Here is a 14,228-nt window from a genome sequence, read left to right as displayed (position 1 = left end):
AAAAACCTTGGTTGTTTAATAAATCAATTGCATTTCAGCAGTAAATAGTGCGGTCGGCTACATATTCTTTTCAAAATGTTATGTTCCGGAGGTGAAAATTACCCCTTGGGGATGATAGTAATAAAGTTGATTGAAATGAGAATTAAACTGAAAGGATATTTTTTAGCTGTGCTGAGGTCATAAGTTGTGTGACCCACCAGGTCCTCATTGCCAAGGGTGCTGCAGGCCATCGCCATGGTGATCCCAGCCTTCCGAGCGTTCTGAGAGGCCATAGACTGGAGGGGGGGGGGGGAATAGAGATCAAGAAAGGGAGGGAGGGAGAGAGAGAGTAAATTATACATTTAATTTGAGTCTTGAACCTACATGACCAAAAGTATGTGAAAATCTCATTCCAAAATCATGGGCATTAATATGGAGTTGCTCCAGCCTCGACTCTTCTGGGAAGGCTTTCCTCTAGATGTTGGGACATTTCTGCATGGACTTTCTTCCATTCAGTCACAAGAGCATCAGTGAGGTTGGGCATTAATGGTGGGCGATTAGGCTTGGCTCGCAGTCAGCGTTCCAATTCATCCCAAAGGTGTTCGATGGGGTTGAGGTCAAGGCTCTGTGCAGGCCAGTCAAGTTCATCCACACCGATCTCGACAAACCATTTCTGTTTGGACCTCGCTTTGTGCACGAGGGCATATTCATGCTGAAACAGGAAAGGGCGTTCCACAAACTGTTGAAACAAAGTTGGAAGCACAGAATTGTCTAGAATGCCATTGTATACTGTAGCGTTACGATTTTCCTCACTGGAACTAAGAGGCCTAGCCCGTACCATGAAAACAGCCCCAGACCATTATTCCTCCTCCACCAAACTTTACAGTTGGCATTATGCATTCGGGCAGATAGCGTTCTCCTGGCAGCCGCCAAACCCAGATTCGTCGGTCGGACTGCCAGATGGTGAAGCGTGATTCATCACTTCAGAGAACATGTTTCCACTGCTCCAGAGTCCAAGCTTTACACCACTCCAACAGACGCTTTGCATTGCACATGATGATCTTAGGCTTGTGTGCTTCTGCTCGGCCATGGACATCTATTTCATGAAGCTCCCGACGAACAGTTCTTGTGCTGACGTTGCTTCCTGAGGCAGTTTGGAACTCAGTATTGCAACCGAGGACAGATGATTTTTACGCGCTATGTGCTTCAGCACTTGGCGGTCCCATTCTGTAAGTTTGTGTGGCCTACCACTTCGTGGCTGAGCCGTTGTTGCTCCTAGACGTTTCCACTTCACAATAACATCACTTAAAGTTGACTGGTGCAGCTCTAGCAGGGCAGAAATTTGACAAACTGACTTGTTTGAAAGGTGGTATCCTATGATGGTGCCACTTTGAAAGTCACTGAGCTCTTCAGTAAGGCCATTTTACGGCCAAAGTTTGTCTATGGAGATTGCATGGCGGCGTTGCCCAATTTTATACACCTGTCAGCAACGGGTGTGGCTGAAATAGCAAAATCCACTCTTTTGAAAGGGTGTCCACCTACTTTTGTATATATAGTGTAATTAAAGTATGGCTATTATGTTTACAAGGGTTTTTGAGTGGTACTGTATATGTGTTGGTACAGGTACTCACCATGGCCTGTAACTGCGAGACAGAAGTAGAGAGGCAAGGGAAAGGGGAGAGGGAACACATGTCAGCAAACAAACACCATATCAGAATTGTATACAGCATATTGATTTATACTCATGTCTCGTTGAGTGGCATGTGATAGATGTTGATATACAATGTATAAGAAAGGGGAAGGAGGCAGAGGGTGTGTATGTAAATGAGTGTGTGTGTCTGTATTGTGTGTGTTAAACAGCTTATAGCTTTTAATATATTCTGCCCTCTTCCTCCTTTTATGTACGTAGGCATCTTATTCGCTGCCTGACAGCTATATGACTCAGGCGGAGGATGCCACAGTTAGAGTCATGGCTATAGACTTCCTGTCACACCATCCCCTGCAAAATGGTAATCCCTCATTTTGTGCCATGGTTTCACAATTTCCCAGGACATTGTGTGTGATGTCTGTGGGAGGGAGCTAGGTCCCCAGAGTGCTGCAGAGGAAACTGAACAGACAGAGAGGCCAATAATGGCAGTAATGATTCCAAAAGGGGGAGGCGGGGTGGCATATGCCAAGGTAAAGTTGATGTGGTGTGTGTGGTCTCTTACGAGGTCTCTGACCAGGGTGGGGCCTTTCTTCTTGCGTAGGTCAGGCATGCTGTCGATGCTGTACAGAACCTCTCCTACCCTGAGCAGGTAAAACAACCCTACTGTTATACACCAGCCAACAAATATACTGTATACCCCTCAGACCTATATCCGCTGCTACGGATAAGTTTAGACGATTTTGTTGAAGTGAAATGATGATAAGGTGCACCAGATGTTTTTTTATTATTGCTATTTACTTTTAAAACAGGACGATAATGTATGACTCATCTAATAATGATCCTATTCTATACATGAAGCCCTTGAGAGGGTGGTCACTTCCTGGCCATACACATTTGAACAGTGAAACCAAGGTGACCAAGGAGTCCCAAATGTCTATATGCAAGAAATACTCCACCTGAATGAATGAGCAGCCAGATGTGTATTTGGCTAACTGAGCGTGCATATATTGGGCTGGTTACTTTCAATGCAGCCGCGGTCACACTCTAAAATAAGGTCTGCCATTTACAAATGAGCTGCCAGTCCACTCAGGGCACCCAGCCCATCGTTCAATACACACTGGACTAGAGCCAGTGGATGAAACTATCCTCTATTTTAAGAGGAATATCTGAAAATGTACACTTTACAGTATTACATACTCACAATAGTGGCAATCATTTATTTATTGATCGTTGTACTACGCTAGTTAGTATAGCATTTACTGTAAGTATGTAAATCTCATTAAGGTAACTGCACTGAGCTGCCGTGGTAGAGTGGTAGTTACTGTATGTGATCTTTTATTTTGAGCAGTGATGGGTAACTCACCCTCCTTTACCAAACCACAAGGAATTGGATGACTCTCCTCGTGCCTGGAGAAAGAGGGGGAAGAGGGAGAGGGAAAGAAGACCGGGAGTAGGGAGGGAGGGAAGAGTACAGTTATATTTGGGTGATGAAAATCTTTCACTAAACGTTTGATATCAATTTCCTCCATATGCAGAGCATGTCCAGAGTGCACCAGAGGACAGCATTTAGCTGGTAAATTCGATTTTGTTTTGTGGGGGAAGATGCCCCCGAGCCCCCTAACAGAGAAATCAAGACCATCTCCACCACTGATGACTACCTCCGACAACATTCTCAAAGCTGCACTATCTATTCATCTTCCTCTCTCAATGTCTTTCTTTTTCTCCATCCTTATCTTTCTCTCTCCCTCCCACTCTCTCCAGCTCTTTCCTTCTGTCATAGAGCTAAATTAGACCTAATAAACTGTGAAATCACTTCTATAGAGACCTTCTACTAAAAAACCCATTCAGAACTCAGAACTCCAGGTGAGTGAACTCTGTCCAATCAATGACATAAATTGATCAATCAACCACAAAGGAGAAAAGAAAACCAGCCTTTCTTTGTCCCTCAAGGCCTGGAATTGAGCAGCTCTGCCATAGATCTATGTGTGTTATTAAAGCGACAGTCTATGATTCTGAAAACCCCCCCAGCTATATACTTCAAGGATCAACGGCTATACATCACTAATTCAAAAGTCAAAACACAGATCTACCAGTTCCAGACTGTAGCATTAACCGAACAGACCATCACAGCAATCAAATGTACTTTTCCCTCGTCACACACTCAGACTCCCATCCTCCAGCTCAGGGTCAGAGAAATACCATAGAGAAAGAGAGAGTTGTTACTCATTCAACCTTGGGATTCTGCCTCCCACATCCTCACGCTGTTTGTCTGGTTTTATTGAAAGCCAGATTGAATCTGCACAGGCCCTTCTTTAAACCCATAGATTTGAAGAAAAAATATAATGAATAAATACTGAAAGGAAAATTAATTCCAACTGCATACTGCTTAAAAACAAACGGGTATAAAAAAGTTCAATGTTATTGATTGATTTTGCAAGCGTTCACTACAAAAGGTATTGATGGAAAAGTTTCTTGCCAAGTTCACCTGACTGTAGTTAACGCCTACGAGCTTGGAGATTGTTGAGAGATTGTTACAGTTATAAAATCATAATAATGAATGTGCAGAGTATTCAAACCATGAAATTCAAACAAATTAAACATTGTACAAGACAGCATAGTTGTTACGAAGTGAAATTGAAGATTGAAGTGAAAATGTATGTGTGCACCGCAGGACATTAACGAAAAATCATTGGCCAACAAGTCCACCATTCTCTTGCGCAACCAATCATTGTACCCACCTGTCAATCTGCTCCAATCATGGCCGACCAGAGTGCATGTGAGTATCGCTATGGCAATGACATGAAACTGGAAAGAAAACAAAGTAGTGGGACAAACGAAAAAGGGGGGGGAAAGCAAAGTGACAAAACCCACATAAAACATCAAAGCAAGTGTTTATTCATTCAATTAAAACAGAATGATTAGCAAAATGATATGTGAATAAATGTGAGCAAACTGATAAATCAATCAAACGAAACGTTCAAATCAAATGTTTTAGCAGTCCCGTGAGACTGAAAGAGAGTTGACTGAGTTCTTTTCCATACTAAGGGAAAATGTGCACCACCATCTATAGAAAATGTATTTTCAGATCATTTAAAATATTGATTGCATGCTGTGAGAGACATTAGGTCTGCACTGCGGTATCTAAATGTACTTTCAAAATACTCTCGGGAACCCATTCACTCTCGCGTTTGGAGTAAATAATGCATATCACATTCATTTTTCAAAGCTGTGCAGAAAGTACTTAGAGACTTTTAGGATGTTTCTGCTACTGTCTCCTCTCTTCTTCTCCACACCTGGATGAAGCGCGTTGGATGGGACTGGGGCTGGAAACAAGGCTGGTAGGAGTGGGTTGGTAGACTAGATAGGGCCGGGGCTGAATTTAGGGCTGGCGTGTTAGGCAAGGGTTAGGGGATGGGGCTGGGGGATAGGACAAGAGGACCGTGGATAGGGCTGGGGTTGAAGTTGAGGTTAGGCTTAGGCTTAGGGATGTGGATATGACTGGGGCTGGATCAGGCGTAGGGACAGTAGTATAGGACTGGGACATGGGAACAAGGTTTGAGTGTGATACCTTACCTCTTGAAGCTGCTGTTGGACCTTGTCGATGATTCGTCGCCAGTTCTCCCTAGCCCTTACGGACGGGTCCACCGGCTCCTTGGGCTCCTCATCTACAGGAGGACTACAAGGATAAGAGCAGGTCTGAGAACAACTCTATATCTGGGGCCGAAATTGCCCCCTTGCCCCTATATAGTGCATTACTTTTGAACATTTGTACATTTCGCTACATTTTATTCAGGTACACTATATATACAAATGTACGTGGACATCCCATAAAGTTAGTGGATTTGGCTCTTTCAGCCACACTGTTGTTGACAGGTGTGTAAAATCGAGCACACAGCCAAGCAATCTCCATAGACAAACATTGGCAGAGCCTTACTGAAGAGCTCAGTGACTTTCAATGTGGCATCATCATAGGATACCACCTATCCAACAAGTCAGTTTGTCACATTTCTGCACTGATAGAGCTGACCCAGTCAACTGTAATTGCTGTTATTGTGAAGGGAAACGTCTAGGAGCAACAACGGCTCAGCCGCAAAGTGGTAGGCCACACAAACTCACAGAATGGAAACGCCGAGTGCTGTAGCGCGTAGGGCGTAAAAATCGTCTGTCCTTGGGTGCAACACTCACTACCAAGTTCCAAACTGCCAATGGGAGCAACGTCTGCACAATAACTGTTTGTCGGGAGCTTCATGAAATGGGTTTCCATGGCCGATCAGCCGCACACAAGCCTAAGATCACCATGCGCAATGCCAAGAGTCGGCTGGAGTGGTGTAACGCCCGCCGCCATTGGACTCTGGAGCAGTGGAGTGATTAATCACGCTTCATCATCTGGCAGTCCGACGAACGAATCTGGTATTGCCGGATATCAGGAGAATGCTATCTGCCCGAATGCATAGTGCCAACTGTAAAGTTTGGTGGAGGAGGAATAATGGTCTGGGGCTGTTTTTCATGGTTCAGGCCTCTTAGTTCCAGTGAAGGGAAATCTTAACGCTACAATGACATTCTAGATGATTCTGTGCTTCCAACTTTGTGGCAACAGTTTGGGAAGGCCCTTCCTGTTTCAGCATGACAATGCCCTCATGCACAAAGCGAGGTCCATACATAAATGGTTTTTCAAGATCGGTGTGGAAGAACATGACTGGCCTGCACAGAGCCCTGACCTCAACCCCATCGAACACCTTTGGGATTAATTGGAATGCCGACTGCGAGCCAGGCCTAATCACCGAACATCAGTGCCTGACCTCACTAATACCGCAGCAATGTTCCAACATCTAGTAGAAAGCCTTCCCAAAAGAGTGGAGGCTGTTATAGCAGCAAAGGGGGGGACCAACTCCATATTAATACCTATGATTTTGGAATGACATGTTTGAAGAGCAGGTGTCCACATACTTTTAGTTATGTAGTGTAGTTAGGTGAGACAACCACATCTCACAGTCAGAGTAAGTACATTTTATCCTCAATAAAGTAGCTATCAGCAGTCAGTGCTAGTAGGAAAAGACAAGCGCAAGTGTTATTTCAGGAAAGGCAAGTTTTTTTTTTAAATGTGTTTTTAAGGGGGAAGGAGGGGGGTTTTGTGGGGTTAATCAAGACACTTCGTCAAAACGTCCCTGGTCAAAAGTAGTGCACTGGAAGGGAATAGGGGGCCATTTCAGACGCACCCCTATGTGCTTTTTCACAGTCCACCCAATATGGTGGCCCAATAAACAAAGCCCCTTCTGCGCATGGAGAACAGAAAAAGATTTGAGATGGGGGTTTACCTCTCTGGGAGGGGCTCCTCCTCCTCTACGGGGGTGGGGGGGCGACTCTCGTCATACCGTTGGTCCTCATCTTCCATAGGGTGCTCCTCCTCTGTCGGGGTGGGGGTCCTAATTTTGGGGGGAAGGGGTTTGTCTTCCTCTAGGAGGAGTTGGTCCTCCGGCAAGGGGGGTTCGGCATCAGGGCCCTCTGATTGGGTGGTTGTAGGGGCAAGGGGCTGGGCCTGAGAGGGAGAGGCAGTGGAGGAGGTCAGCTGAGAGGGGGGGCCAGTGGTTGTGGACTGGGGCCCATGGGAGGCAGTGGCGGGGTGAGATGGGGGGATGCAGGAGGCAGACTGGGGCTGGGGTTGTGAAGCTGGGAGGTGAGCCTGAGCAGGTTGGGCAGTAGGGACTCCAGAAGACAGGAAAGAGGAGGCCAGGCCTGTTACTGCTGCTGAGAAGGGTTTGGCCATGGAGAAGAAGGACTGGGTTGGGGCAGGAGCTGGCTGGGGATGAGACTGGGCTTGAGGGGCCTGGGTGGGGGGCTGTCCCGAGGGCTGTCCTCCTGGAGCCATGCCCGGAGGGTGGGCCTGATTTGAGGCATGGCTGGGCGGTTGGCTGGGTGGAGCCTGCTGTTGATGCAGAGAGGGCTGTTTCTGCAGGGGGGGTCTAGAAGCACCTGGGACGTCCAGTGTGAGGGGTGCCGTGCTGGTGGGGGTAGGGGTGTACGGGACCTCTATATCCTCACTGAGGGCCCCATCCAGAAGGTAATCCTCATCGTCATATATGTGCCCCTCCTCTCCTTCATACGCCACCTCTTCCTCATACAGACCCCTGTCATCCTCCTCATAGACGGCCCCCTACTCGCCCCCGTCCTTACTATAGCCCCGCTCGTCGCTGTACGCCCCCTGGATCTCATCGGGGTCCCAGTCGGGAGAACCTTTGCTGTAGCTGACAGAGGAGTGGCAGGAGTGGTAGGAGTCATTCTCATCATAAGGGTCTCTCTCTCTGTATTCCGGCTCGTACTCCTCCTCACTCAGCTGGCTGCTGCAGTGACTCAACTCTGCCGACGACACATAGCTTCCCGTCGGACTGGAGAGGAAGGGGGAGCAAGACAGGGAAACGAAGATAAATGGGGGGAGAGAGAGAGAAGCGAGAAGGGATGGAAGTGAGAATGTGGAGAGAGGATGAGAGACAGGGTGGAGGAACACGGAAAGGGAAGGAAGGAAAAAATAAGAAGAAGCAGTAACCAACATGGAGAGACTTTCCATCCCTGAGCAATAGTAAAACGCTCTGCTATAACGCCTGACCGTGAAGGTAAAACTGATGGTTAATCAATGAGAGTTAATTGCAACAGCAGTATCAGACAGAGAGATAAATAAAATAAGGGAAATAGAGAGAGAAATAAATAAATAGAGCAGAATGGTGAGGGGCCTCCAGAAAGCTAACAAATTAAAAAGAACAAGCATCCTCACAGGAAACAAACACAGGAGTATTTACAGTACACTCCATGTTAAATTAAGCTATTAAAAAAATATTGAGAGGGAGAGAGAGAGGGAGAAGGTGCAAGAGAGGGGGTGAGCAGAGAAGAGAGAAATGTAAAGGAAAGGATACAGACACACTCATAAACACTCACTGGCCATGTCCGAATACCCATACTTGCATTTTAAATAGTAGGCTTTTTGGGTATCCGAAAATAGAACGTTTTATAGTTCAATCCAATACAGGGTTGACTGAATGAACAACAAAGACAGAATGCAATATGACATTTTATTAAATAGTTTGGGGAATGGCCTCGTCTCCGAGGGAAGATCCATGGAGCCAGATGTGATGGCAGGTAGCCCTACACTCCGAGTCAATATTCACGTAAAAATAAGGAATTCTCCTCTCCCAAGATTTTGGGAAAACAAACATTCTTTCCAATTGACCTCCACTGTAAGAGAGCCAACTTCGTCGTCGAGTTGTTGTACAGAAATTCAATGTAAAGTACCAGTCAAAAGTTTGGACACACCTACTCATTCAAGGGTTTTTCTTTATTTTTACTATTGTAGAATAACAGTGAAGACATCAAAACTATGAAACAACACATATGGAATCATGTAGAAACCAAAAAAGTGTTAAACAAATCAAAATATACTTTATATTTGAGATTCTTCAAAGTATCCACCTCTATTTGGTAAAAGACCAAGTCCATATTATGGCAAGAACAGCTCAAATAAGCAAAAGAGAAACAGCCCATCATTACTTTAAGACATGAAGGTCAGTCAATCCGGAAAATTTCAAGAACTTTGATAGTGTTTTGAAGTGCAGTCGCAAAACCATCAAGCGCTATGATGAAACTGTCTCTCATGAGGACCACCACAAGAAAGGAAGACCCAGTTAGCAGAGTTACCTCTGCTGCACAGGAAATGTTCATTAGAGTTACCAGCCTCAGAAATTGCAGTCCAAATAAATGTTTCACAGAGTTCAAGTAACAGACACATCTCAACATCAACTGTTCAGAGGAGACTATTTGACTCAGGCCTTCATGGTTGAATTGCTGCAAAGAAACCACTACTAAAAGGACACCAATAAGAAGAAGAAGACTTGCTTGCGCCAAGAGTCACGAGCAATGGACAGGATTAGAAAGGATTAGAAATCTGTCCTTTGGTCTGTTGAGTCCAAATTTGAGATTTTTTATTCCAACCGCTGTGTCTTTGTGAAACGCAGAGTAGGTGAACGGATGATCTCTGCATGTATGGTTCGCACCGTGAAGCATGGAGGAGGTGGTGTGATGGTGTGGGGATGCTTTGCTGGTGACACTGATTTATTTAGAATTCAAGGCACACTTAACCAGCATGGCTACTGCAGCATTCTGCAGCGATACGCCATCCCATCTGGTTTGTGCTTAGTGGGACTATCACTTGTTTTTCAACAGAACAATGAACCAACACACCTCGTGCAGGCAATACACTGGACCACTGCTACTCTTTCCACGATGCGGAAAATCGGACCACGACTCCATCTTGCTCCTACCGTCCTATAGGCAGAAACTCAAACAGGATCTACCCGTGACTAGAACCATTCAACGCTGGTCTGACCAATCGGAATCCATGCTTCAAGATTGTTTTGATCACGCGGACTGGGAAATGTTCTGGGCAGCCTCAGACAATAACCTTGATCTATACGCTGACTCAGTGAGTTAATAAGGAAGTGCATTGGAGATGTTGTACCCACTGTGACTATTAAAACCTACCCTAACAAAAAACCATGGATGGATGGCGGCATTCGAGCAAAACTGAAAAACCGCATTTAACCATTGAAAGAGGACTGGGAATATGGCCGAATATAAACGGTGTAGTTATTCCCTCCGCAAGGCAATCAAACAAGCAAAATGTTGGTATAGGGAAAAAAGGGAAGTCGCAATTCAACGGCTCAGACACGAGACGTATGTGGCAGGGTCTACAGGCAATTACGGACTACAAAAAGAAAACTAGCCACGTCACGGATACCGAAGTCTTGCTTCCAGACAAACTAAACACCTTCTTTGCCCGTTTTGATGATAATACAGTGCCACCGATGCAGCCCGCTAACAAGGACTGCGGGCCCCCCATCTCCTTCTCTGCGGCTGACGTGAGTAAGACATTTAAAAGTGTTAACCCTCACAAGGCTGCTGGCACAGACAACATCTCTAGCCGCGTCCTCAGAGCATGCGCAGACCAGCTGGCTGGTGTGTTCACATCAAAACCTCCAAAATAACGGGCCCTAAAGTTATTATAGCTATTGGGGAGGTGGATGGTTGGCGAAAACAGCAATTGAGAGAACGAGGGTAAGTTGACATATAAATATATCCAAAGATTTACGCCCATTGGTTGAGAGGGAGGAATGTGATAATTGCAAAAGTGAGCCCATAGGTTAAACAGCAAGCCTGAGGAATGTATATTATTGTTCCGTGCTTATAGGCTATAAGATAAATAAGTGAATGCCATTCCTCACATGGCTAATTGGAAAGAGCAGAAGAAAAAATATGCTATGGTGATGATGATTTGTTTGTATTCATTCGCACTATGCACGTAGAATAGGAAACAATGTGAATGATGTTACGCTAACTGGATGAAGTTAAACTTTCGTGAACTATATTATGTGTATGCTTTAAATGCCACGATGTCATACTACTCCATACTGAGAAGGCGAAAATTAGTATGTTGATATTTGTTGCTTACTGCCTACGTTTGTACTAAACAGTACGTTCTAAATAGTATGTAGTACGATTAGTACACAGTATTTAGTTTAGGAAAGTAGTAGGCAAGCCACATTTCGGACATGGCTGGCCACACACACACAAACACACACACACGCACACACACTATTGACCATGAGATTGTTTGTTGAATAATGCATGAAGAAGCAGCAAGAGAGAGAGAGACAGGACAGGGAACTCAGTCAGGGAACCAAGTCAGGGAACCTAGGCAGGGGAGTGTGTCTTTTCCTCAGCCCGAGAGGAACAGGCCCGCAAGGCAAGCACTGAGCTGGAGCAGGAGATCAGGCAGCAAACAAATAGAGGGGAGTAGGATAACACACACCTGATGGCCCTCTGGTGGTAGTCGAGGGGGTTACAGCTGTTAGAGGTGGGGTAGGAGGAGGGGCGGTTCTGCTGGTCTCTGATGGGGTACTGGTGGACGGAGGCATTGGGCTGGGACGTGGTGTAGTAAGGAGGAGGAATGCCGTTACTGGTCTCACTGCGATAGTCACTGTCTCTGTCATCCACAGCACTGTCTGGGTCCTCATCTGGAGGGGAGGGGGGAACACATTCAATCGATTATTGTTCAATTAAATCAGGGCCCTGATTATCCTAGAGGAACAGGGACAAGGGAGGGAGGGACAACTCCCTTGGGGCAGGAAGAAACCTTGAGAGGAACCAGACATATGAGAATAACTGGTCAATGAACAGAATGGAGGTCTGCAACACTGATTCTTTCTATTCTCTCCCTCTAATCAGGGACTACCTTAGACCTGAAAGTGAAAGTGAAGCTGTCCCTCCTGAGAGAGTGGGTATAGGAGAGTGGGTATAGGAGAGAGTGGGTATAGGAGAGAGTGGGTATAGGAGAGAGTGGGTATAGGAGAGAGTGGGTATAGGAGAGAGTGGGTATAGGAGAGAGTGGGTGAGACTAAAGCTACATTTACATTGTGGAGATCCGGGACTGTCGTTCACACGGACAGTCTAGACTCAGCTTTTTTGTCTGGTTCAGATTTTGTCTGTTGTGTTCAGATTTTAAAACATTGGAACCTGTTCACATAGGAATCTGACAAAATCTTGCCGCGGTCATACTGCCAGACTGTTGGAATCCAGATTTGATTTATTTAACCTTCATTTTAACAGGGAAATCCCATTTAGACCAAGGCCTCTTTTGCAAGGGAGCCGTGTATGTACATAAATTATACAACATTTACAAAAACAAAAGTAACAAAAAACATGCAATATTTACAAGAAATTTAAGCAATCACATTCCTCAAGATGGATGTTCTCCATCAACAACTTGAACTGGCCTAGAGTTAAAAGAGAATCAAGGTGCAGAGAGCTCTGCAGATCATTCCATGCACGGGGCGCAAAAAAAAACTGAATGCAGATTTACCTAACTCCGTAGAGATCAATGGGATCTCTAGAGTTAGCCATCCCTGTGTTCTGATGACTCATATGTCTGTAATTGAACAAAGAAGGTATGTCGGAAGTTTATGCAAGAGGGCTTTATAAACAAAAATGGAGCAGTGTATCGATCTACGAGACTTAACAGGGCCAGCCTACTTTCTGATATAGGATGCGATAATGTGTACTGAACCTGTGGCCCGTAATAAAGCGAAGTGGGCTGTGGTAAACTGTCTCTTATTGTTTCAGTGTAGTGGCAGCTGCATTCATATATATTGTGTCACCGTAGTCTAGCACTGGCAGGAAAGTTGACTGAATTATCTGATTTCGGCTGTTCAGGGATAGGCATGATCTAGTTCTAGAAAAGAAGCCTATTTTTATTCTCAACTGCTTAACTAACTCATCCATATGCTTTTAAAAAGATCACTTTTCATCAATCCAGATGCCCAGATATTTATAAGAGGAGACATGATCAATGTGTGCACCATACAATGTACATATACGTAAAACCTCAGATATATTTTTGAGTGAATTGGAATACATCATGTACTTTGTTTTACCTGTATTAAGTACCCATTTCAGTTTAACAAAGGCTTTCTGCAAAGCAACAATAGGCAGATTGCAGCTCGGAAAAAGCCCGGGAAACCTCGCGGGCAATAGCACAACAGTGTCATCTACATACAAGTGTATGTTATTTTTTTTGTTGCAGATTGACCAATATTATTTATATTGACAGTAAAAAGTAGAGGACCTAAAATATACCTGTGGGACATCTTTCGTAATATCAAGGAAACTTGGTTTAACACCATCAAAAAATACACAGTGTCCTGTTTGTCAGGTAGTGTTTAAACCGTTACATGATGCCTGATCCAGGCCAATTACAGACAACGTTTGAATTAGTAAAGAGTGGATGACAGTTTTGAATGCTTTAGACCAGTCAATGAATACAGCAGCACAGTGTTTCTTCCTAGCCAAACAATGTACGACATCATGTAAAACCAGTGATGCTGCTGTGATGGTACTATGCCCTGGTCTGAAGTTCCCCTGATGTACATTTAGAATAGATTTGGAAGTTTAGAAATACTGTATCAAGAATTCAAACATGTTAGCTAGGCAAGAAAGTTTACAAATAGGGCAATACTTATTAAGGTCACAAGGGTCACCACCTTGTAAAGGGGATGAACATGGGCCACTTTCTAGACCTTAGGGATAGCACCAGAGACAATCATCAAGTAGAAAATGTGTCAATGATTGCGCAATAAGAGGAGCAGAAAGCTGCACTAAGAAGTTGCCAAGCGAATCATCCCCAATGGATTTCTTTTACATCAAATTTAGCAAGGCGTTTAGTACATCAAAAACAGAAAATGTATGAAATGATTGTATTGTAGTTGACAGGGTTTCCATTAAGCCAACTAATGGTTGGGAGAGGGGAAGACAGCGGTCTGACTAAACTAAACTAACTAAAGGGTCAGTTAAACCACTATTTCTTTCAAATAAGAATCCTGCAGAGATAAAATGCTAATTAAATGTATCACTTATCTAACTTTGTTCAGTAATGATGCCAGTGCCAGAAAGAACTTGATTAGGTAGGAGATAGGTGGAATTTCCACCCTTCAGTGCATTAACTATTTCCCTAAATGTAGCTGGATCGTTAGCAGTGTCTGAAATAGAATTTAGAAAGTAGCTC

General features: G+C 44.6%; 1 protein-coding gene across 1 annotated transcript in view; it reads right to left on the bottom strand.

Moving 5' to 3' along the window:
* LOC129824339 (protein unc-13 homolog A-like) overlaps nucleotides 1-14,228 on the bottom strand; it is an 88,868-nt gene that overhangs the window by 30,894 nt on the left and 43,746 nt on the right. The window contains 7 exon segments of the mRNA XM_055883916.1: nucleotides 198-275; nucleotides 1,611-1,622; nucleotides 2,190-2,268; nucleotides 2,991-3,034; nucleotides 5,201-5,303; nucleotides 6,943-8,010; nucleotides 11,481-11,685. Coding sequence (XP_055739891.1) covers nucleotides 198-275; nucleotides 1,611-1,622; nucleotides 2,190-2,268; nucleotides 2,991-3,034; nucleotides 5,201-5,303; nucleotides 6,943-8,010; nucleotides 11,481-11,685 — 1,589 coding nt within the window.

The sequence above is a fragment of the Salvelinus fontinalis genome, chromosome 26 (assembly GCF_029448725.1).
Source record: "Salvelinus fontinalis isolate EN_2023a chromosome 26, ASM2944872v1, whole genome shotgun sequence".
Lineage (NCBI taxonomy): Eukaryota > Metazoa > Chordata > Actinopteri > Salmoniformes > Salmonidae > Salvelinus > Salvelinus fontinalis.
Note: the sequence above shows the minus strand (reverse complement) of the source record. Positions and strands in the feature narration are given on the sequence as shown.